At 47.1% G+C, this 21,967-nt stretch overlaps 1 protein-coding gene across 1 annotated transcript in view; it reads right to left on the bottom strand.

The window, feature by feature from the left end:
* The window catches only part of STK10 (serine/threonine kinase 10), a 2,623,461-nt gene that overhangs the window by 1,540,272 nt on the left and 1,061,222 nt on the right, over nt 1-21,967 (bottom strand). The window contains exon 5 of the mRNA XM_044069104.1: nt 21,357-21,429. Coding sequence (XP_043925039.1) covers nt 21,357-21,429 — 73 coding nt within the window. The remainder of the gene's footprint in view (nt 1-21,356; nt 21,430-21,967) is intronic.

The following is a 21,967-nucleotide window of genomic DNA, read 5'->3' as shown; positions in this document are numbered from 1 at the left end:
TGTGTTTGGTTTGCAGTTGTGGTAGATCTATGTGGGACTGGGTTTGTTGTGTGTGTGGTTACCATCTCTTCCTGTCTGGTCATGCCAGCCCTGAGTTGAGAGAGTTCAGCCTCCAGTTTGGCTATATAGTTGCATCTCTCACATGTATTTGTGTTTGTTGGGAGGAGGAGAGGGTTGTCTGTGTAAATGAGACAATTGTAGCATTGTCTCAAGATACCCAGATTAACCAGCTGAACTGGAGAGGACGCCAGTAATCTACCACTCGACATGCTAGAACAGTATAAGGGAGTGCTGTGCCTTTAAGGGAAGTGGATATTCACAGGGGTGGTAGGTGGATGTAGTGCTTACTTAGTATGAGAGTGCTTACTTTGTACAGAAGTTTTGAGAACAAGTGCTAGGCTTACAATATAGCGAGTAGTTTGATTATACTAAGAGTAGAGCTTCCTTAAGGGAAAATTTGAAGAGCAGACTTGGCGGAGCCAGAAGAAGTTTAACCTTGTTTAACCGACGCTGCGCTATGCGCACAATCACGCAAAGCAGCACAAACGCGGATTTTAAACAGGGAACTTCAAAAGAGCTAGAAATGGTCCAAAACAACCAATTACTACAGCTCTTGTGCTGAGGTCACTTCCTACAGGGACAGGTAGGCTGCTCAAGGCTCCCCACTCCCACTGGTGAGCAAAGAACTTCCTTCTATCCAAATAAGGTAATGGACAACACAGGAACTACACCACAGCCCAGAATACAGCAAAGCCTGTAAACTGGTCTAAACTAGTCGATTAGAGGCGGGAAAACAAGAATTATTTTTTTGTTTTTTTTTGTTTTTAGATAGAAACACACAGAAAATGCAGAAACAGTAATAAATCAGTTACACAGGCTAGCAGACTTTAGTGGGCAGCCTCAACAGTTAAATTAAACAAACAAACAAACTTTCAATCAAATTCGACTAAAATGTAACTTTAAGTGCAGATATTAAATAATGCAGCAAACAGCTAAAAAAACAGTTTACGCGAGTTTAGGGTAAGCTAGAGAAGGTATTTCAAGTAAAAAAACAGCAAAGTTACTTAAATCCAGAAAGTAGTCGCTTTTCTGAGTTCTCTGTAGCTAGGACCACTCTGCAGGACCACGAGGAGCTTGTCTGAGTAGTATAGCTGTAGATGCTTCTGATCCTCTGTCCAAAAACCTTGCAGGCCTTTCCCCTGCAAGTGGGCTCCCCATGCATAATCCGAGGCGTCCGTGGTTATCACTTGGTAGGCTGGAGGTAGACTGAAGGCTTTCCCTTTGTTTTGAAGACATGCCATGGCCCACCAATGGAATTCCTTTTGAAGGCAAGGCAAGACAGCAATCACTGTTTCCAGACTGTGACAATGCTGGGACCATACGCTTTTTAGGTACCATTGTATCTTCCTCATATGCAGTCTTGCATATGGTATGAGTAGGATGCAAGAAGCCATGTAACCCAAAGCCTGCAAGAATTTCCTTGCAGTTAGCTGAGACATTAACGCCAGGCCTTTGAAAGTTGAAGCCAGCTGTAGTTGTTTTTCTGATGTCAGGAATGCCATATGGGTTGTTGTGTTTAAAAGAGCACCCAGGAAAGTTATCTGTTGAGTGGGTGTCAAATTTGACTTTTTTACATTCACAGTGAATCCCAGGTACTTGAATAGATTCTGAACAAATTCCAGGTGCTGGAGTAAAATGTCCTTGCTGTCTGCTTGAATAAGGCAGTCGTCCAGATAAGAGTAAATTTGAATTCCCTTGAGTCTGCAGTAAGCTACTACTGGTGCCAGGCACTTGGTAAAGACCCTGGGCGCAGCAGACAAGCCAAAGGGCAGCGCAGAGAATTGGTAATGTTTCGAGCCTGCCTTGAGCCTGAGGTATCTTCTGCACTCCTGTCTGATAGGAATGTGTAGGTAAGCCTCCTTTAAATCCAATGTCACCATCCATGCATTTTTGCTCAACATCGGCAGGAGCTGCTGCAGAGTAAGCATCTTGAACTTTGGTATCTCCAGGAAAGTATTTAAGACTGACAGATCCAGGATGGGTCTCCAAGTATTTTGCTTTCTGGGTACTAAAAAGAGTCTTGAATAAAAGCCTTGTCCCGTCTCTGAATTTGGAACCAGTTCTATGGCCCTCATAGCCATGAGGGGTCTTCACCTGTTTTAATGCCTCTGTCCATTGAGTTTTTGGTAGGTCTGGCCATCCGTTTGGTTTTGGTAAGGTGTGAAAGTGGAATTTGTAACCTCTTAAAACTACATCCAGAACCCACTTGTCTTGGGTTATGTAAATCCAATTTCGGTGAAAAAGAGAAAGTTTTCCTCCCAGAGGAGCTTCCAGGAGAGAGGTTCCAGGAGCCTTGCAGGGGGAGTCATTGAGCCTGTTTCCTGTAAGGTTGAGACCAATCTTCTCCACCCCTGGGGGTGGAAGCACTCCACTGTCTAGGTCTATAAGAGGTCTGTGCTTGGGCCCTCCCTCTGGGGCGCCTATATCTACCCCTCTGAGGCCCGTCCAAGCTTGGAAAGGACCAATTTTTAGCTGGCCAATTTCTGCTAAATCTAGGTGGCTGAACTTGTAAGAAATCCTTAACCATTTGCATGGATTTTGCCTTATCCTCCATTTTCTTTATAACCTCTTCAGCCTTAGACCCAAACAAAACATTATGCTGAACAGGAGCATCCAGTAACTTTGCTTTCACTTGAGCAGGCAAATTTTGTTCCTTTAACCAAGCATGCCTTCTAATGACCGTGCCAGTGGCAGCCACCCTGCAAGAGGCCTCCAAAGCATCAAAACCACAGTGTAAAGTATGTTTTCCCACCTGCTCAGTAGCATGCATCAAATCATGTAATTCCTTATTGTCTGCACATGCAGAAATGGTACCCAGTTTTTGTTTCATAACAGACAAAAGGTATTCCTGATATTTCAGCATATGAAATTGACAATTTAAAGCCCTAATAGATAAAGTAGCAGAAGTGTACACTTTTTTGCCCCATCTCTCCAAAGCTCTAGAATCCTTATCTGACGGAATAGGGTTCTTAGCAGTGGCGGCCTCAACGCCCTTAGGACCCTAAGAAATGGCTTCTGGATCAGCAGTAGGATTTTTATAAAGAAACTGGTGGGAGTCAGGGACTCTGTAATATCTATCAGGCTTAGCAGGGGCCGGTGGAAAGGAGTCAGGAGTTAAATTAGACTCAGAAAAGACATCATCCACAATATCCAAAATAGGAGGAATAGCCAGGGGTCTGTGTTGGGGAAGAAGGAGGAAATCCCTAAGCCTTCTCTTAGATTCAGAGTACTCCTGTCCTTCCCAGTGAAAATGTTCCCTCATGTCATGTAAAGTTTCCCCAAAAGAATAGTCCTCAGGAGGAGAAGCTGAAGGAATGGATTCCTCAGCATCAGAATCCTCATAAGGAGGGAAAGTATAATCCTGTTCAGAGGAAGACACTGAAGAGATAGATGCCTGATCAGAGGATTCATAATCCAATTCTTGTCTTGGCCTTTTGTCAGGAGGGGGATGTGAACCCCTAATCATAGTTAGCAAGTCCTCCGCCATTTTAAGCATTTGTTTTTGAGATTTAGGTCCCGGATCAGAGGAGGCCTGGGCTTGAGTCTTTGTTTTAGAAGGAGTCTTTGCCTTTGCCTGAAGCTGCGTAGGCCTGAAAACCCCCTCGGAAGCTGGTACCTGCACAGCGGCTCCGGACCCATCCGAGGGAGCATTATCCGAAGGTCCTGCACCTGGAGTATTCAAAGGCCTAGTTGGCTCCTTGTGGAAGTCCGTTTCGGCAAGCGGTTCTGTAATGGCCGACAGGGGCTGCGAAAGCACCTCACTGACGACGGCCGAACCAGCAGCTGGCTCTGATTGTAAACTGTCATCTGATTTGGACCTCAGAGGCCTATCCTTATCCTTGCACCTTTTATGAACTCCGGTAGTCCGAAGCGTGTCCGACAACATGTTATAATTAAATCGCCTCCCAAAGTAATGAAAGGCAAAATCGTATCTCCATTTAATAGTACATTGATTAAATCTAGCACAAAACCGGCAACTAACTACGTCGTGGTCAGGGTCTAGACAAGGAATACAGTAAGAATGAAAATCCTTATGAGGTATTTGCTTCCCACATGAAATACAATTATTAACTTTTTCTGACATTGGTCTGGAGCAAGAAAAAAGTTTCCCCAATGGGGTACTTAGCTTTGAAAAGAAGAATGTCTTCGGTATGAAGCACCAAATATAACAGGAGTCAGCCGACCGGCACTTGCAAACTACTTCCACCACACGGCAAGAAAGACTGGAGAACATAGCGTCAGCTGGGAGCTTTGTACCCCTGGCGCTCTAACATAAGGGAGGGTGGGTACACAGCCGATGCCGGACCCAGACTTTGGGATTCTGGCCGACCGAGGGCTGCCTGCCAGCAGGAAGAACCCTACAGTGATGACTGCAACAGTGAAACACGATGAACATCACTGCAGCAGTAAAGAGGACATCTGTGGTTATGGTAAGTTTTACACAACTATTCTATGTCCTTCTATTCACTTGCTGCAGTATTCCCAACCTGAAGGAGAGCGCCAAAGCTCAAGAAGGAAGGGAGGAGGAAGGAGCACAGGAGCTCTCAGTGAAGCCATGTAAAACAACTTTAGCAAATCCGGCTCTGGATCTCAAAATGTTATTCAGTTTGTAGTGTTTGGTAAAGGTATGGATAGAAGACCAGGTGGCTGTTTCAAGCTGTTGTCTAAGCCACAGCCCTGGTGGAGTGGGCCTTCACAGGTGAAGAAAGTCTCTTTCTATGGATGGTGAAGCAAAGGCAAATAGTCTTTGAAATCCAAGAAGAAAGAGTCTGCTTGGAAATGGGTAACCCCACAGCCCTGGGATGAACTTTCACAAATAGCTGATCAAATTTCCTGAGAGCTTTAGTCTTGTCCAGGTAAAATCTAAGTTGTTTTTGTACATCTGAGGAGTGTAGTACCTTCTCACTGTGGTTTTGTGGAGAAGGAAATAATGTAGGCAATTGAATGGATTGGTTAAGGGATAACTCATTAACCACTTTTGACATAAAGAGGAATTTGTTATCAAGGATACACTGTCCTTATGAAACACCAAGAAGGAGGGCACCACCATAAGTGCTTGAAGCTCTGACACCTTTCTGGCTGAGGTCAAGGCCACTAGTAAAAGTTTTCCAAGAGCAATGTTTGAGGGAGGCTGAAGATGTGGGCTCAAAAGGGGCCAGGGTCAGCTTTTCTAGAACAAAATTTCAGTCCCAAGGAGGAGGAGGAATAGGTTTCTGGGAGGCCTAATGTGAATAATGCCCTTAAGGAATGGTTTCATTTCAAATATGGATGCTTGAGGGGAGAAAGAGGCAGACAAGCAGAAATTGCTGACGTGTGCTTTGACAGAGGAGTAAGCCAAGCCAGCAGAGAGCAATTCACACAAGTAGGATGGAACCTCTGAGATTCCCACTGTCAGTGGGTCTTGCTTCTTTGAAAGACACCAGAGTGAAAATCTTTTCCACTTGGAAACGTAATTTTTTTTTTGTATAGGGTTTTCTGGCCTCCTGCAAAACTCTGAGCACTTCCTATAAGAATAGGTGTCTGAAGGGGATTAGAATCCTATCACCCAGAATGTCAACTGTAGTGTTGACAGGTGTGGATGTATTAGGGATCCTTTATTCTGTGAGTAGATCTACTCTGTGGGGTAATTTGTGGTAATGGCCCTTGGCTAAATGAAGAAGAAGGGGGAGCCGGTGCTGTCTTGTTCCAAAGGGGATCACCAGCAGGATTTTTGGTTGGTTTTGTCGAATCTTGAACAGGACTTTTGGTATCAGAGGAAGGGGAGGGAATGCATAGAGAAATGTCCCATTCCAAGAGAAGGAGAGGGCAGCTACCTTCCAGACCAGAGGAAGTGGGACTCTGGCATAAAAGTTTGGAAGTCGTCTGTCCAGAGGGGAGGCAAATAAGTCTATTCGAGGAATACACCCCATTGGTGGAATATGTCTAGGAACACATTCCTGGGAAGCATGCATTCGTGGGATTGATTCAGACACCTGCTTAAGGAGTCTGACATGAGAGTCCAGTTGGAGGGAATGTATACCTCCTGAATAGTCATGTGGTATTGAGCCATAAATTCCCATACCAGAAGAGCCAACCTGCAAAGGAGATAGGATTTGCCCCCCCCCCCCCACTTGTTCACATACCAGAGGACTGTCATGTTGTTTGTGAACAGTTGTAGAGGGCCTGGGAAAAGAAGGGGTTGAAATGCTTGAAGAGCTAGTATCAATGCTTGCATTTCCCTGATGTTGATGTGTTCTGATTTTTGGGAGGGAGCCGAAATTCTCTGAATTGTGAATTTGCCCAAAGCTGCTCCTCAGCCCATATCTGATTCATTCTGTATAGAGTTCTAGGTCAGGAGTAAGAGGATGCAGGGGTAGACCTGGATTTTAGGTCTATCTGTTGGATCCACCAGAGCAGTTTCTTCTTTAGGCAAGGAATGAGGGGAACTTCGTATTCTATTGGATGAGAATGCTAGGTCCACACTTATCTGAGGAACCACTGGAATTTCCTCATGTGCAGTTTTGCCATCAGAACCATGGGAATAGTTGAGGCCATGAATCCCAGCACCCTGAGTAACTCCCTGGCCATGATGTGAGTCAAGGGGAGATGGGAATGAAAGAAGGACTAAAAATCCTGCACCTTCTGAGGTGGAAGTGACACTCTCAAAATGTCTGTCTGTGGATATTCTAAAAAAGGGCCTTACAGAAACAGATGCTTGGTGCCAGAGCCATGGGCTCAAGCTTAATGCCAAGAAATGTACAGTTATCCCCACTGGGAAAAAACATGTACTCATGAATTACCACACAGGTGGCAGTACACTAAACACCGAAAGTGTGATGAATGACTTTGGGACACAGGTGGACAGTGGTCTCACCTTCGATAGCCACATCGCCACAACAGTCAGGAAATCCTTCTATGTGGCACACCTCATCACGAAGGGCTTTTCATCCAGAAAAACGGAGGTCATTGTCCCACTGTACTCATCCCTCATTAGACCCATTATAGAGTACAATGCCCCGTTTGGTATGTACCTCACAAGACATCTGCAACAGCTGGAAAGGCCACAGAAATACCTCACTAAAAGAATCACAGGCCTAAAGCAGATGCCCTATGCTGACCGTCTAAAAAGACTCCAGCTACACTCTGTGGCATATCGTCTATTCAGAGGCGATCTCTGCTTAACATACAAGGCCATGTCAAACCCTGAGCTGTTGGACATGCTCCACTTAAAGAAATCCCAATCCCTCAGAGCCACACACTTCAGGGATCTAAACCTTGTCATCACAATGAACAAAACGGAGGGATAGGTTCCTGGCCCAGAGACTCCCTACACTCTAGAATAGACTGCCCATACATGTCAAGCAGAGCGTCTCCTTGGCCCTCTTCAAAAGGAACCTTGACAGTTGGATGGGAGATAGGAAATTCACCCTGGGGATCACTTCAGTCGCCCTGCTACACAGGGGTCCAGGGAAGTAAATATTGTGGGAAGAAATATCCAGGGAATTGTTATGGCTAGGCTTGTATAGGACCCTAGGGCCGATAGCCTAGTACCAACCTATGAACCTATGTATGCGACAACCCAGTAAAATGTGGTTCTATGATGGGGTGAGGACTGATTTCCTGTAGCTGATGGTGAATTAGAAGTTATGTACTCACCATAACGTTCCATCTGAGTAGGTGTATTCATTTGTCTGCAACCTGTGGGTTATGGATCCGATATCGGATCCGAACCGGCATAGTTTCCAGCTATGGATCCAAGCTCTCAGCTCCTCCCCTCACCCATAATGCCCTGCTCTACCCTCATGACCTCAGATCGAGTTTGCCAAAGCAACAATACCCTCAAAGGGTAACCAGTAATATGCAGGAAACTGAAAGGCCAGGGGATAGGAGGCGGGATGGTTGCAGACAAATGAATACACCTACTCAGATGGAGCGTTATGGTGAGTACATAACTTCTAAATCTGAAGTAGGATATTCATTTGTCTGCAACCTGTGGGACAGAGTCCCCAGCTACCTGAATCTTGGGCGGCCATCATGGAAGGATATTCCGAGCACCGCTGAGCCAAAGGATGCTCTACCCTGGATGCAAGATCCAACTTATAGTGAGAAATAAATGTATGAGACGAAGCCCATGTAGCTGCTGCACAAATATCATCCAGAGGAATCCTAGCCTTGAAGGCTGCTGAGGTAGATACTGACCGGGTTGAATGGGCATGAACACCCTCTGATGCCGGCCTTCCTGGCGCTTGATAAGCCAATAAAATGTACTGTGAAATCCAGCGGTACAGAGAAATTTTGGAAATTGGCTTGCCCAAATTGAATTTTGCAAAGGAAATAAACAGCTGGTCGGATTGCCTATGACCAGCTGTCCTGTTGAGATAAAATCTTAGTTGCCTGTGAACATCTAGTGAGTGTAGCCTATATTCACCTTTGTTTTCATACTTAGGGAAGAAAACAGGGAGGTTAATAGATTGATTGATGTTTGCTTCAGAAGCGATTTTAGGAAGGAAGGACGGGTTGGTCCTGAGGGAGACACGGTCCGGATAAAAAACCAAGTAAGGAGGTTTAGCTGATAAAGCTTGAAGTTCAGAAACTCTCTTGGCTGATGTAATGGCTACCAAAAAGGCTGTCTTGTAAGACAAGAATTTGAGGTCCACTGTAGCCGCGGGCTCGAAAGGGGGAGCGGTCAAGGCCTGTAGGACCAGAGAAAGGTCCCAAGGAGGAACTGCTTGCTTAATAGGGGGCCTGAGAAGGAAAGTACCTTTAAGAAAGGATTTGCACAATTTGGTTGAAATAAGAGGATTAGACTCTTGACCAATGTGATAGTGAGAAATTGCCGCCAGTTGAACTTTGACTGTGGAACTGCTGGCACCATCATTAAAGAGAGAGGTTAGAAAATCAAGCACTACGGGGAGAGGAACCGTGAAGGGATCTAGGCCTTGCCGCTCCGCCCACACAGAGAAACGTTTCCATTTGCTTCGGTAAACCTTTCTAGTGGATGGTTTATGAGCCGCCACCAAAATAGCCTTTACCGGTGAAGAAATACCGGGAGTCCTTATCAAGAGTGGAACTGGAGCAGCCAAGCGGTCAGCTTCAGGCTGTCCAGGTTCGGAGGAGGAATGCAGGATGGATGGGATATCAGATCCGAATAGGAACTAGAAACCAAGGAGGATTCACCGAGTGAGACCTTAGGAAGGGGAACCAGATCTGTCGAGGCCAGAACGGAGCAATGAGAATCATTCTGCAACCCACCCGAGAGGCTTTCTGAAGAACTTGCAGCATCAGAGGCAAGGGTGGATAGGCATACAGAAGACCGGGTGGCCAAGCATGCACCAGAGCGTCTCTTGGGGTACCTCCGGGAGGAGGTATCAGAGCGAAAAACTGTCGCACTTGGTGTTTGAGGGAGAGGCAAAAGATCGCATGAAGGGTTCCCCACCGTGCGAATATGCGTTCGCTACTTGACAATTGAGAGACCACTCGTAAGGGGTCAGAATGGTGCGACTGAGCTTGTCCGCTAGGATGTTGGACCGACCGAATGTGCGTTGCTATGAGAAAGCGATTGGTGGAGATTGCCCATTCCCAAACTCTCATGGCCTCTCGACAAAGAGGGTAAGACCTTGTTCCCCCTTGCTTGTTGATGTACCAGACAACAGACATATTGTCCGACTGAATCGCAATTGTTCCCAAGGGAAGAAAGTCCTGAAGTGCTAGCAACGCTAAGAGCACAGCTCTCATCTCTAGAACATTGATATGCAGTAAGGTCTCTGTATCGTTCCACGTGCCTTGGACTGTCCGGCCCGCAAAGTGCCCCCCCCACCCGGGGCGGGAGGCGTCCGTGGTCACCGTGGCGAGAGTGGGGGAAGCACAAAATGGGCGACCCTCGTGGAGATCCGGGAGTGGAGCCACCACAAGAGGGACCGCTTGCAAGCCTTGCTGATCGCTATGGGATGATACATGGGAGAGCAAGGTAAGACCACTGTACTAAGGCGTCCACTGTAGAATGCGCATATTGAGCCTGGCAAGAGGAAGAAGAGCTATCGGCCGAAGCCATGGACCCTAGAGCCCTCAGGACCAACTCCGCTGGAACAGAACATGAATGGAGAATGGCCCGCACCTGGAGCTGCAGATTCAGAATCCTGTCCGCAGTAAGGAAGGCTCGTAAACTCCTTGTGTCTAGTCTGGCCCCTATGAAATCTAAGAGCTGAGTGGGTGCCAGGTTGGACTTTGTATTTATTGTGATGCCCAGAAATGGAGCAAGATGGAGAAAGGAGTCTCGCCGAGAGAAGTAGATGCCTTGTTGGGGCGGTAAGGAGCCAGTCGTCCAGGTAGGGAAAGACCTGCACCCCTGAAGCCTCAGGTGGGCCGCTACCACTGCTAGTACTTTGGTAAACACCCTGGGGGCTGTGGTGAGACCAAAGGGAAGGACCCGAACTGGTAGTGACTGGCTCCCAGCCGGAAGCGGAGAAACCTCCTGGAGCGCCTGTCCATTAGGATGTGGTAGTACGCGTCCTTGAGATCTATCGAGCACATCCAGTGGCATTCTCCCAGAAGGGGGAGAATAGATTGTAGAGTGACCATTCGAATTTTTCTTTGGGGACTGCCAGATTCAGGAGAGAGGTCTAGGATTGGTCTTAGTTCCCCGTCTTTTTGGCACTAAAAGAACCTGGAGTAGAACCCTGATCCGATCTGGTCTGGGGGAACGGGCTGGATGGCTCTTTTCTCTAGCAGATGGCCAATTTCTGCTAAAGCGGCCTCCCTTTGACCGGGTGGTACGTCTGGGAGGGACTGCATCTTTGGAAGGTGAAGGAAAGGAATGTGATATCCCCGGATATGATTTGGAGAACCCAGCGGTCCGATGTTATGGACTCCCATGCCGCTAGGTGCCCCGAAAAACGTCCCCCGACTGCCTCCAGAGTAGAGCAGTCGGGCAGCCCCTCAGGGCTGCTGCGCGGGCCGTTCAGAGAAAGGTTCCCTGGACCCGAAGTTTCTGGGAGCCCTTCTGCCTCTAGGCGGCGTCCTCCCTGTCCTTCTCTGGCACGGAAGGACTGGTTGTCCGGAGCAGGCTGGGACTGCTGCGACTTTCGGAACCACATCTTCTTCTGACCCTTTTGGTTCCTAGAATAGGGCCTCTGGGGTGCAGAGAAGCGGATTCCGACGGCAGACAGCGTCTTCCCGTCCTTCTCGCTCTGGGTCAACGTCTCGAACGGTCTTGCCAAACAGAGCAGAACCATCAAAGGCGTTCGCAACGACGCCTTGAAGGGCTCAGAAAAATCGCAGTGGCGGAGCCAGGCCTGGCGTCTAGTGACCAGTCCTGTCCCGCAGCTCTAGCGGCGCCTCCGTAGCATGGGAGAGTAGCCGCAGAAGTATTCGTGACTGACCTTAGAGTGGCCATTTTGGTGGAGTGCAGAGCTCTGTCCTCCTCCGAAATGGACTCAGGGGATGCAGCGCTCTTAATAAGGTCTCGCTGCATCCGAATAACATGTGCCAAATAGTTCAGCCCTCACCGAAAAGGTCGCCGAACTGAACATCCGCTTCCCAAGCGGTCCATCATCCGAGACTCCTTGCTCGGTGGGTGGACTGAGGACTCTCCTGAGCCAGTTCCCTCTTTGTGGCCGCCGCCATCAACATGGCATCTACAGGAGGCCCCTTACTCCAATGGGTCCTGTCAGAAGGCGGGCTAAGGATTTTGTCAGGTCTTTTGGGAATTGGCTCCACGGTGTCCGGTTCCTTCCACGCCCTGGTGGTAATAAGGTCCACCAGGGGTCGGCAGGGGACACCCAAGAGGTAGACGGGCCCGTTGAATGCCTCCAAGAACACGGACCGGTCCGAGGAAGAGTTGGGGGCAGACCACCACTCCCTGATACGGAGCATATCCAAGATGTCTCCGAAGGAGACATCCTCGGGTGACCGTGGGGAGCCTTCCCTTCCTCCAAGTCCGTGTCTTCAGTGAGAGACTCAGGGAGTCAATGTGCCTCCTTTTGCACGTATGCTTGAGGAGCCTCCTCTGGGGGCTGTCAGAGGAGTCCTCAAGCAGCCATTTGCTCCATAGGAGCAACTTGGGGCACAAGCGGGCTGTCCCAGGGGCCGGATGGTGGAAGCCTGGCCCAGTGCAGAGGGAGCGGGGCGGGCGAAGCAAGTGCCGGGGTCCGGAGACCCTCAACAGAGCCCTCTCCACTACATCAAAAGCCGAAGGGAGCCGACCTCGACCAAAGGATCCGACAATCGGCTCCCCTCGGATCCGAAGAGTGGATCGGAGCCGGCGCCAAGCACTCGGATCCGGGGACAGTGCGCTCCGACACAGACGGCGCCGAAGGAGCACTGATCCCCGGATCCGGCTCGGATCCAGGCTCCGAGATCGGGTCCGGCACTCGAGGGCATGGTCGGATCCGGTACCCAGTACTATCGGATCCGACCTCCCCGGCTCGGCTGCTCGGCTCCAGCTGCTCCGAACCCGGGAAGCGGGTCGGAGAAGGAGCAATAGGCTTGAAAAGGGTGTTGAGCTCCCCGAGGGGAGGCAAGAGCACTCCCATCTGCATCTGGGCCTGGATGAACCTTCGCATCATCCGGTCCAGATCAGCATCCGAAAGGCTATGGGTAGATCTCGACGAGGCTACCGAGGTAGGCCTGGAATGCCTCCTCGATAGCCTCGCTGAGATCAGTCTCCTCCTCCTCAGGACCCGGTGAGAAGCACACAGGTGACCGGAGCCGAGAAGGAGGAGACCGCTCAACAGGAAGCCGGGAGAAGCCGCTTGGCAGGCGGGGCGAAACAGAGGTCTCGGCCCGCCAGGTGCTACTCCCACCGGTCCTTCGTAGAAGCATCCCTCTCCTGTCCTGAAGCGGGAGTTTGAGTCCCAGGAGCAGGAGGGTGCTACAGGGAACAGCTGCAGCCGCAGGAGTCCCGAAGGAGGCGGGTCGGAGCCGAGTCCGGCGGTAAAGACCCGCCAGGACCAGCTTGGACCTCCGCTCCCTCAGTGCCCTGGGGTTGAACCCTGCACAAATGGAACAGCCAGATGTGAGGTGTTCAACCCCAAGACACTTAACACACGAGTGTGGCCATCAGCCGGTGAGCTTATGGCCACACTCGGGCATTTAGAAAAGAATGACTTAGGCTGGTCAGCCATAGTCAAAACTTCCCAAAAGTTACAGAAGTAACTTAACAAAAAACTAAAACAAGCACACAGGCCTCACACACACTCTACGTACCAGCGAGGGGAGGGAATAAAAAATACTACTGTAAATAAATTTAAACTAAAAACAGTCAATACACAAAGGGAACCTACAACTTTCACACAAAAAAGTTTAAAGAAAGCAAAAAATTTCAATTTTTATACAAGAAAATACCACTTAGCTGAGAGCTAAAGAAACCACATCCAGTTACCAGCGCGGCAAACAAGATCTGAGGTCATGAGGGTAGAGCAGGGCATTATGGGTGAGGGGAGGAGCTGAGAGCTTGGATCCATAGCTGGAAACTATGCCGGTTCGGATCCGATATCGGATCCATAACCCACAGGTTGCAGACAAATGAATATCCTACTTCAGATTCCCAGTTTTCCAAGGAGGGAAATGGAGGCCTCCTGGTTTTGGAGCAGAATGTGGGACATTGGGACCTATACATGCAGGTTGTCCTGTTATGGAAAATCTTTATGCCCAAAAATCTGCAGTGTGCAATCAATGCAGCCAGGCATTTTGTGAATACTCTTGGTGCTGTAGAAAGACCAAAGGGCAAGGCAGAGAACTGAAAATGCCAGAAACCCAGAGGAAAAAATGTAAGAACTTCCTGAACATGGGGTGAATGAGGATGTGAAGATAAGCATCTTTTATATCTAGAGATACCATGAATCCTTGTGGAAGGATAAGGGGGAAGACAGCTTGGAGTGTCAGCATTCTGAAGGCTGGAACCTTTAAAGAAGGTGTTGAAATGGGATAAATCCAGAGGGGGTCATCCTTTCTTGGTACCAAGAACATTCCTGAATAGAAATCACAGGATCATAGGAATTTACTAGGCTACTGGCCATGAGGCCCATATAAGCCTAGCCAAGAGTTTGGCCCATGTAAAGACAAAATTAGCACCCGATACCCCTGTCCAGCAGAGACATGGGTGGAATCCCAGGGATGTATTCTCTATTTCCATCCAGTTAGCCAGGTTGCGCTTAAAAAGGGATAAAGAGGTACTTCTGCTTGACATGGAGAGGTAGTCTATTCCACAGATGGGGGAGTCTCTGGGACAAAAAATCTGTCCTGCCAACAAGTCCTATTGATGTCATAGACCAGGCTGAGGCCACATGTGTGGGTTACTCAAGTGGAGCTTGACTTGCAGGTATGCAGCAGTCCCATCAAGGCGGGGTCCAAAATCACCTTGTATGCCAGACACAGGTCACCTCTGAGGAGTCTGTATGAAACAGAGTAGAGGGGTAGGGCTTTTAGCCTATTTGTGTATGGTAGGTTTTTGAGGCCCTGGATTCTCCTCGTGAGGAACCTCTGTGGTCTCTCCAGCTGCTGCATGTGCTTTGTCAGGTAAATGTCGAATGGGGCGTTGTACTCAATAATGGAGCCATATAAGGGAAGAATACAAGGATATTATAACCTCTTTGTCCCTGGATTAGATAGCCTTACTTATGAGGTGGGACACGTATAAACCTTTCAGTATAATGGAAGCAACATGGTGGTCAAAAGACAGGTTACTATCAATCTGGGTGCCCAAATCCCTCACAACTGACTGTGTGCTTAGGACATTGTTATTAATGTGGGGATGTCACTCTCCCCAAAGCTGATGATCCATTTTTTTTGTATTCAGGTTGAGGCCATGTTTCTGGCACCAGTCATTTGTTTGGGTGAGACCCTCTTGGAGGATTGTCCATGTCACTAGGGGAATTTATGACTGCGCCCAGCTTGCAGTCATCTGCAGACTTGTTCAGCCATATCCCACTGGTTTTGACCTGCACCTCAGTAAAGTATATCCCAAACAACAGAGGCCCCAAGACCAAACACTGTGGTACACGACTCGATATGTGTCTACTGCTTGAGGTGGCTTCTCCTACTTTGACTAGGTGGGTTCTATCAGCGAGCCAGTTGGCTACCCATCTGATAACATATGAAGCGATGCCTAGTTGAGAGAGTTTATCTATTATGCCCGAATGGGGAATAGTGTTGAAGGTTTTGGCCAGGTCAAGGTAGGTGGTGTGTACTGCCTTCCTCTCGTCTATGGCTTTGGTGACTGTCTCAAAAATGCTGACCAAACTTAACGGACTTGACCTCCTTTTGACGAAGCCAAACTGTGTGGGATCCAGTGTTTGAGGGTTGCCAATGTCCTTGCTAATGAGGTCCATGATAATCCGTTCCATGGCCTTGCAGATCAGAATAGTTAGGCTGATGGGTCTATAATTTCCCAGATCGGTGGACACTTCATCTTTGTTTAAAAGGGATGACAGATGTGGTGCTGCGGTAGCATTGTTGCCTCACAGTAAGACGTTGTTCAGTTCGATTCTCAGCTAGAGCATCTTCTGTGTGGACACATGCGTGAATGGGCGTACCTTCATTGAAGGTTGTGCGTCAGGGCCGGCAACTCGGCACGTAAACATCTACTGCCAATCATTAGCGGACCGGAGTTCCGCTGTGGCGACCCCTAACTGGGAAAAGCCGAAAGACACAACAACAACAGTGGTTGTCCTCCACTCAGCTGGGACAAAGCTGGGACTCGGGCTTTGGTTGAATAGGGTGCCTAATGGTGCTGCAGGTTCCTGCCTGAGTTCATGTAGGATGCAGCCTGGGATGTTATCGGGTTCCTTGGAGGCTATATTTTTTTGCCTTTGAGAGCGCAGTGATGACCTGATCCCTAGATGTAAGGGGAAGGGGGCAGGTACTGGGAATATCCTGATTTACTGATGGGGGGACATAGGGGTGACATTTTCACTGAATCTGTTGGCCAGCAAGTTTGCTATATCTATGACATTTTATACGTGATGTCCCTGACCACTAGTTCTGAACAGATCTGGGTGCTACCTTTGAGATTACATACGTATGTGAAGAAGGCCTTATGAATGTGTCTAGCAGATGTGGCCAATTTGGACTCGAAGTTTGCTTTGGAGAATTTCACTAATGGTCTTATTTGCTTGTTAGGATAAGGAGAGATTGCTTCCAGTTGAGCACCTGTTCTTTCTTGGTCCTGGACAGCAATTCTTTCTTTTGTTACAGAGTTTATTTATTGCAGATATCCACCAGACAGGTTTACTCTTCCTTGCGGACGATGATTTAGTCCTATCAGGTATTCCTGATTCCATGCATCTATATAAATGTTCGTATAGTAATTTGGTATAGTTTTGGATACTGGTGCCAGTTCCTAGAGAGGGGGAGGGGGCTGTGAAGCTGTTTATACCATCCCTCAGGAGGCTGTAATCAGCTTTGGCAAAGTTTTTTTTGTTTGACTCTAGCTAGAATGGAGTCGGGGGAGATGGTGACTTCAAACGTGGCCGCTTTATGGTTAGATCTTACAAGGAAGGATGATACTGCAGGGATGCTGCAGTGGTTACTCATGTTGGTTAATACCAAGTCCAAGATATCATCACCTCTTGTGGGGGTATAGACTAGCTGTTCCAAAGCATTTGCATTGACAAAAATCGAGGAATCTCTGGGCATTTGTGTTCTGGCATGAGTAGTTCTTCCAGTCTATGTTTGGGTAGTTAGTCACTCAGGATCTGGGTAAAGGGCTGAATCTTGATAGATTCGAAGAGGTCTAGATAGGCAGTTGGGCATCTTGAGTTAGATTTGGGGGCCAGCAGCTAGCTATGATTTGCATAGGGGTCTTGTCAATGGTTAATTGCACCTGGAGTGTCTCCTGTGTGTCATACTGTTTGACTAGCCTGGAAGTGTGTATGTCTACATATTGAAACTCCACCTCCTTTGGCTTTACTACTCTCAGTTTGGGGTCTGAATACATGATAGGATGAGTAACCAGGTATGGCTGGTGTGCTATTCGCAGCTTTGAACCAGGTGTCTGTGACTGTGGAGATGTCAGCATTTTCCAGGGTTAAGAATGCTTGCAATGACAGCAGTTTCATGTTTAGACTCCTAGCGTTTAGCAGCATGACCTTTAATTTAAGTTTTGCTGAAATATTTATGTTGGTAGTTTTAACATTGTCACTTTTTCTAAAAAAGGCACTATGGGGAGGTTCATAGGTAGGTACTAGGCTATCTGCTCGAAGGCATTTATAAGCCTAGCCAGAATGTGTTGGCTTTCGCCGCCCCCTTAGATTAGTTCCCTGTGCCTCTGTCCAGCAGAGCCATTGAAGTGATCCCTGGGGTAAACTTTCTGTTTCCCATCCACTAGTCAAGGTTTCTCTTGAAGAGGGTTAGCGAGGAGCTCTGCCTAATGTAGATTGGAATCTTGTTCCAGAGCATGGGAAGTCTCTGGGACAGGAATCTATCCCTCCAGCACATCCTATTTATTGTTGTGGTGATGTTTAGATCCCTGGAACATGTGGCTCGAGGGGATATGGTTTTCTTTAGGTGGAGCATGTCCATCAATTCTGGGTTGGACATGACCTTGTATGTCAGGCAGACATCACCTCTGAGTAGGCGGTATGCAACCGAGTACAGCTGGAGTTTCTTCAGTCAAGCTGCATAGGGCATCTGCTTGAGGCCAGTGATCCTCTTGGTGAGGTACTTCTGTGGTCTTTCCAGTTGTTGCAGGTGTCTTGTAAGGTACATCCCAAATGGGGCATTGTACTCTATGATGGGTCTGATGAGTGATGCATAGAGGGGCCCAATGACCTCTTTCGATCTGGATGCAAACTCCTTTGTGATTAGGTGGGCCACATAGAAGGATTTTCTAACCACTTTGGCAATGTGATTATCAAAGGAGAGGTTACTATCTACTTGGGTCCCCAGATCCATTATTATGTCTTCCATATTTAGGGGGCTACCACCTATGTGGTAGTTTGTAGGTACTTTGTTTTTTCCAAAGGGGATGACTATGCACTTTTTGGCATTTAGCTTGAGGCCTGGGGGGCAAGTGATTTTGCTAGAAGCCTGAAGCCCAAGTGAGACAGAAGCAGGCCATCTTTGGCATAGCACTGTCATCTGTCGATCATATCTTCCCAGGCTGTTAGGTACTGGAACCCCCTGGAATGACACCAGAAACTAAGCCAATTGTTAAAGGCAAATCATTTTCTGTTTGTATTGAGGCATCATTCTGGGTGATGGTAGAATGCTGCTTAAGGCTAGGGACACACCTGCCTGGGACACACATTCACTGAGTTCAATCACATTTCTCTTCATATAGTCCCCGGAGGTAAGTCTGAACTCATTTACACCAACATGGACTATGACAGAGTCATAACAGTACCTGTTGTTGAGAGACCTGAGTGCGTGTGTGATATGGTGGATTCTGGCCCCCGACAGACAACTAACTCTGACGTTTTCCTTATCCAGCCTGGTGAGAGGCACATCTGTGTGTCTCATAATGGAGTCTCCTATGACTAATATGTTGGTTTTATGGTCAAGCCTTAGTGGTTGTGAGACATAGGTGTGTGAACTATGGATGGTATGTAGTGTGGAGGGCTGTGGAGATCATGTGTGTTTTTGCATCGGAGGTTTTTGCCTCAGAGGTCTCCCTTGTTTGGGTATGTTTTGTTGAGGACCTCCACATATGCGGGTGTGTGTTGTGTAGGGGTGGGTGGTGTTTGAGGTGTAATGATTGTGTTGACAACCTTCTCAGTGCCAGATATGCTGGCTTGTGAGGGAGAGAGCATAGAATCTAGGTTCCTAATGTAATTGCATCTCTTGCAAATTATGTTCCTAGGTAGTAGTAGGTGGTTGTCTGTGTACATAAGCCAGTTGCCACACTGTCTCAGGATGCCCATATCAACCAGACTTGCAGGAGAAACTGTAAGAAATTGTCCATCCATATTTTTCAGAATCTAAGAGAGAAGGCCAGGGAGATCTCAGGGGTAAGCCTAAAGCCCAAGTGCTTAAACCAAAACTAAGAGGCTTAGAATAACACTTACAATTTAAACAGGCTATAAACAAGCAGTAACAAATGCAATAGAAAAGATGCAATTGATCACTTTTGGGAACAAGCTGCAGCAAGCAGCAGAAAAAGCAAGATGAAGTAATGGAGCAGAAGGATCTTCCCTCTTGAGGTTAGAGGACCCTTCTGAATGCAGCCTTGTTGCCAACGCTACAAACGTCGCTTTGGAAAGATGGGCAACTGCTCTCGGTGGGGGTTGAGGAATGCTCCTGAAGGTGGGGGTGGAGTGCCATACCATGAAGTATCATTTTTTGATTATGGAAAGAACTCAGTTGTCTTGAGTAATACGTTCCCAGACCCTGTGAGTGTTTGACAGGTGAAGGGGAGACTTCTGCAGGGTAGTCATAGACTCCTTACTTTGTCATGAAAGGGCCACCTTTGTTGTGAAGATGGCTGAGAATTTCTAGGCTTCAGTTGTCTCTTGCCTCCTCTGGAAGATTTACTGGAGGGGTGTTGGGTGTGGCTATGGACAAAAACAGGCTTAGAGGAGAAATTCCTATGAAATCTGGGTACAGGAGAAACCAGGACATGTTTCTACTCCTTGAGTTCCTTGTTTTTTTTTTTATTTTTTTTTCCTGTAGGGACTTAAATAGACAGGATGTTGCCTTCCCAAATAAGGCTGAATTGTCTAGTGGTGTAGACATTAATTTTGATTTGAAGTCATCCTAGAGAAGCTGCAACCTGAGCCAGGAAAATCTTCTAAGAACCAAACCAGTAGCAGCTGCCCTGGCACAAGCCTCTGCAGCATCATAGTCTGTGACTTCATGCCTGAAGTTGGACAGATCTCTGGGTTGACAAGCACCTTGGGAAAAACATTTGACGGTGGAGGTGCAGCGGTAGCTGCAGGCTGAGATTTCTTGCCTGCGTGCTTCACTGCCTTGGCGTCAGACCCCAAGGTACCCTCCATACGCTTAGCTAGCAATATAAGCCATTGGTTCTCTAAATATATAGAAAGAGAGGAAAGCCTGCTTCTAAGGGTCTTTGGAATGAAGGACTGGCAAATGCTACAGGACTTGTGGTGGTGATTAGGACCTAAACAAAAGAGACACTGAGAATGGCTGTATTTATGTGGAAGTCTTCCACACTTGCCCTACTTGGATGACATAACCAAAACAATAGTAAGAGAAAAAAATTCCCCAGCTGGGCACTTATCTAGCAAAAGTCTGAGTTACAAACACTGAAATGATCAGAAAAATGGTCAGAATGGCATTCTGACTGGTGGCAGAAAAGTTCTGAGGATGGTACATATACACGTTGCTTTTACGGCTTGCATCCAACAGCAGCCTACATGTGATGTCCCACGTACCCTACAGCAACAGCCTACATGCGACGTCCCACATACCCTGCAACAGTATAAGACTTTTGAAGACTGGCCGATGTCAGGTCACCCTCAGACGGGAGATCCCTCAGGGTAAGAATACTGTAGCAAGTGAATAGAAGGACATCAGTCATTACATGATGAACATCATTCTAAAACCAACTTTTAACTAGCTTTCTCTAAACTTAAAAAAATGCAATACCATTTACAAAATGGCAAAAATAACACTCTGAAATGGAATTGGTCACACAATCAGTTCACTGTCAGGAGATAAAGTGAAGTTGGTGTGGGCTGATGCTGTACTAACATATGGCACATATCAAGAGGCACAGTAAAAGCAGAAGACTAAGGCCAGCATCACACTCACGTGAGGGACCTTTAGAACTTGAAAATTAGGCCAGACAATGAATGCTTAGGAACTCAATGACTTTTTTTTTTCCTTGTTACTACCACACCTATAAAAGCCCCCTCAGAAGAAAGGTCAGACATTTCAAGGAAGTAAGCATAAATGAAATGCACTTGCAAACAACTGTTTGTTCTCTCAGGTGAAGCAAGACAAGCGGACTGTATACGTAAAGCTCCATACGTGTTGTTAGAGAATGGCTTTCACTTGAGCTCAACAGAAATTATTATAACCAGTTGAAAATACAGGCAGAGAAATCTTATTTATAATTAGAATGTTAAAAACATTCAGAGCAATCCATCAATGCACCCCAGAATTCAGGGTAATCCATCAATGCACCCCAATAATAAGGAAAAAAATGTGTGTGAAGTCCTCTGTCTTTCAATTACTTACTTGCCCTTCTACCTGCTATCCAGTGTTACCTGCAGAGAAATGAATAAATACACCTTATCCAATAACCCAGTAAGTATCCATTTTTCAACCTTTGGCAAAACTGCTGATAAAATTAAATCTATAATCGGTTGCAGCAACATAATACATACATAGATCTATTTACTACGGAATATACTCACCAGTAAGGTGTGCCAATAAAGGAATCTCGCTTCTGTAATGTTTTCGTGTTCTTTGCAGAAACACCAAAATCAGCTGTAAAGGGAAAATTTCTGACAATGAATACAAACTGACCAAACCTATGGATCATGAAAGCATGCAACTTTCTAACTAAGGAGATTCATTTACTTTTTTAACAGAAGTTGTAGATCATCACTACAGAGTAATGAGCACAAACTGGCTACACCTATGGAGCATGCAACTTTTCTTCTAACCAAGGAGATTAATTTCCTTTATTAACAGAAGCTGCAGATCACTATAGAGTAATTGTTAGTTATGTACTTACCATAACTTGGTATCCGTGTTGTCTTCTTTCATTCCTCCTCACATATGAGTTAAGGAATCATCCTCTTATCCAACTCGGCCACTTTTCAAGTCCCTAGTCTCGAGCTCCTCCCACTACCCACAATGACTTGCACTCCAACCAACTCCTCAGATCGAGTTTCCTGCCCATACATAATAGAAAGCAGACAGGAAGAAGTGAGTTTAACTATACATAAGTCTACAACCACAGGCACAAAGAAACCCAGGAACCACAGTTCCCAAAAAAAAAAAAATCTCTCCAGGTCTTTCT

Source organism: Protopterus annectens, chromosome 4.part0 (genome assembly GCF_019279795.1).
Source record: "Protopterus annectens isolate FY-2018-M chromosome 4.part0, PAN1.0, whole genome shotgun sequence".
NCBI classification, from domain to species: domain Eukaryota; kingdom Metazoa; phylum Chordata; order Ceratodontiformes; family Protopteridae; genus Protopterus; species Protopterus annectens.
This window is presented reverse-complemented; position numbering and strand designations above follow the sequence as displayed.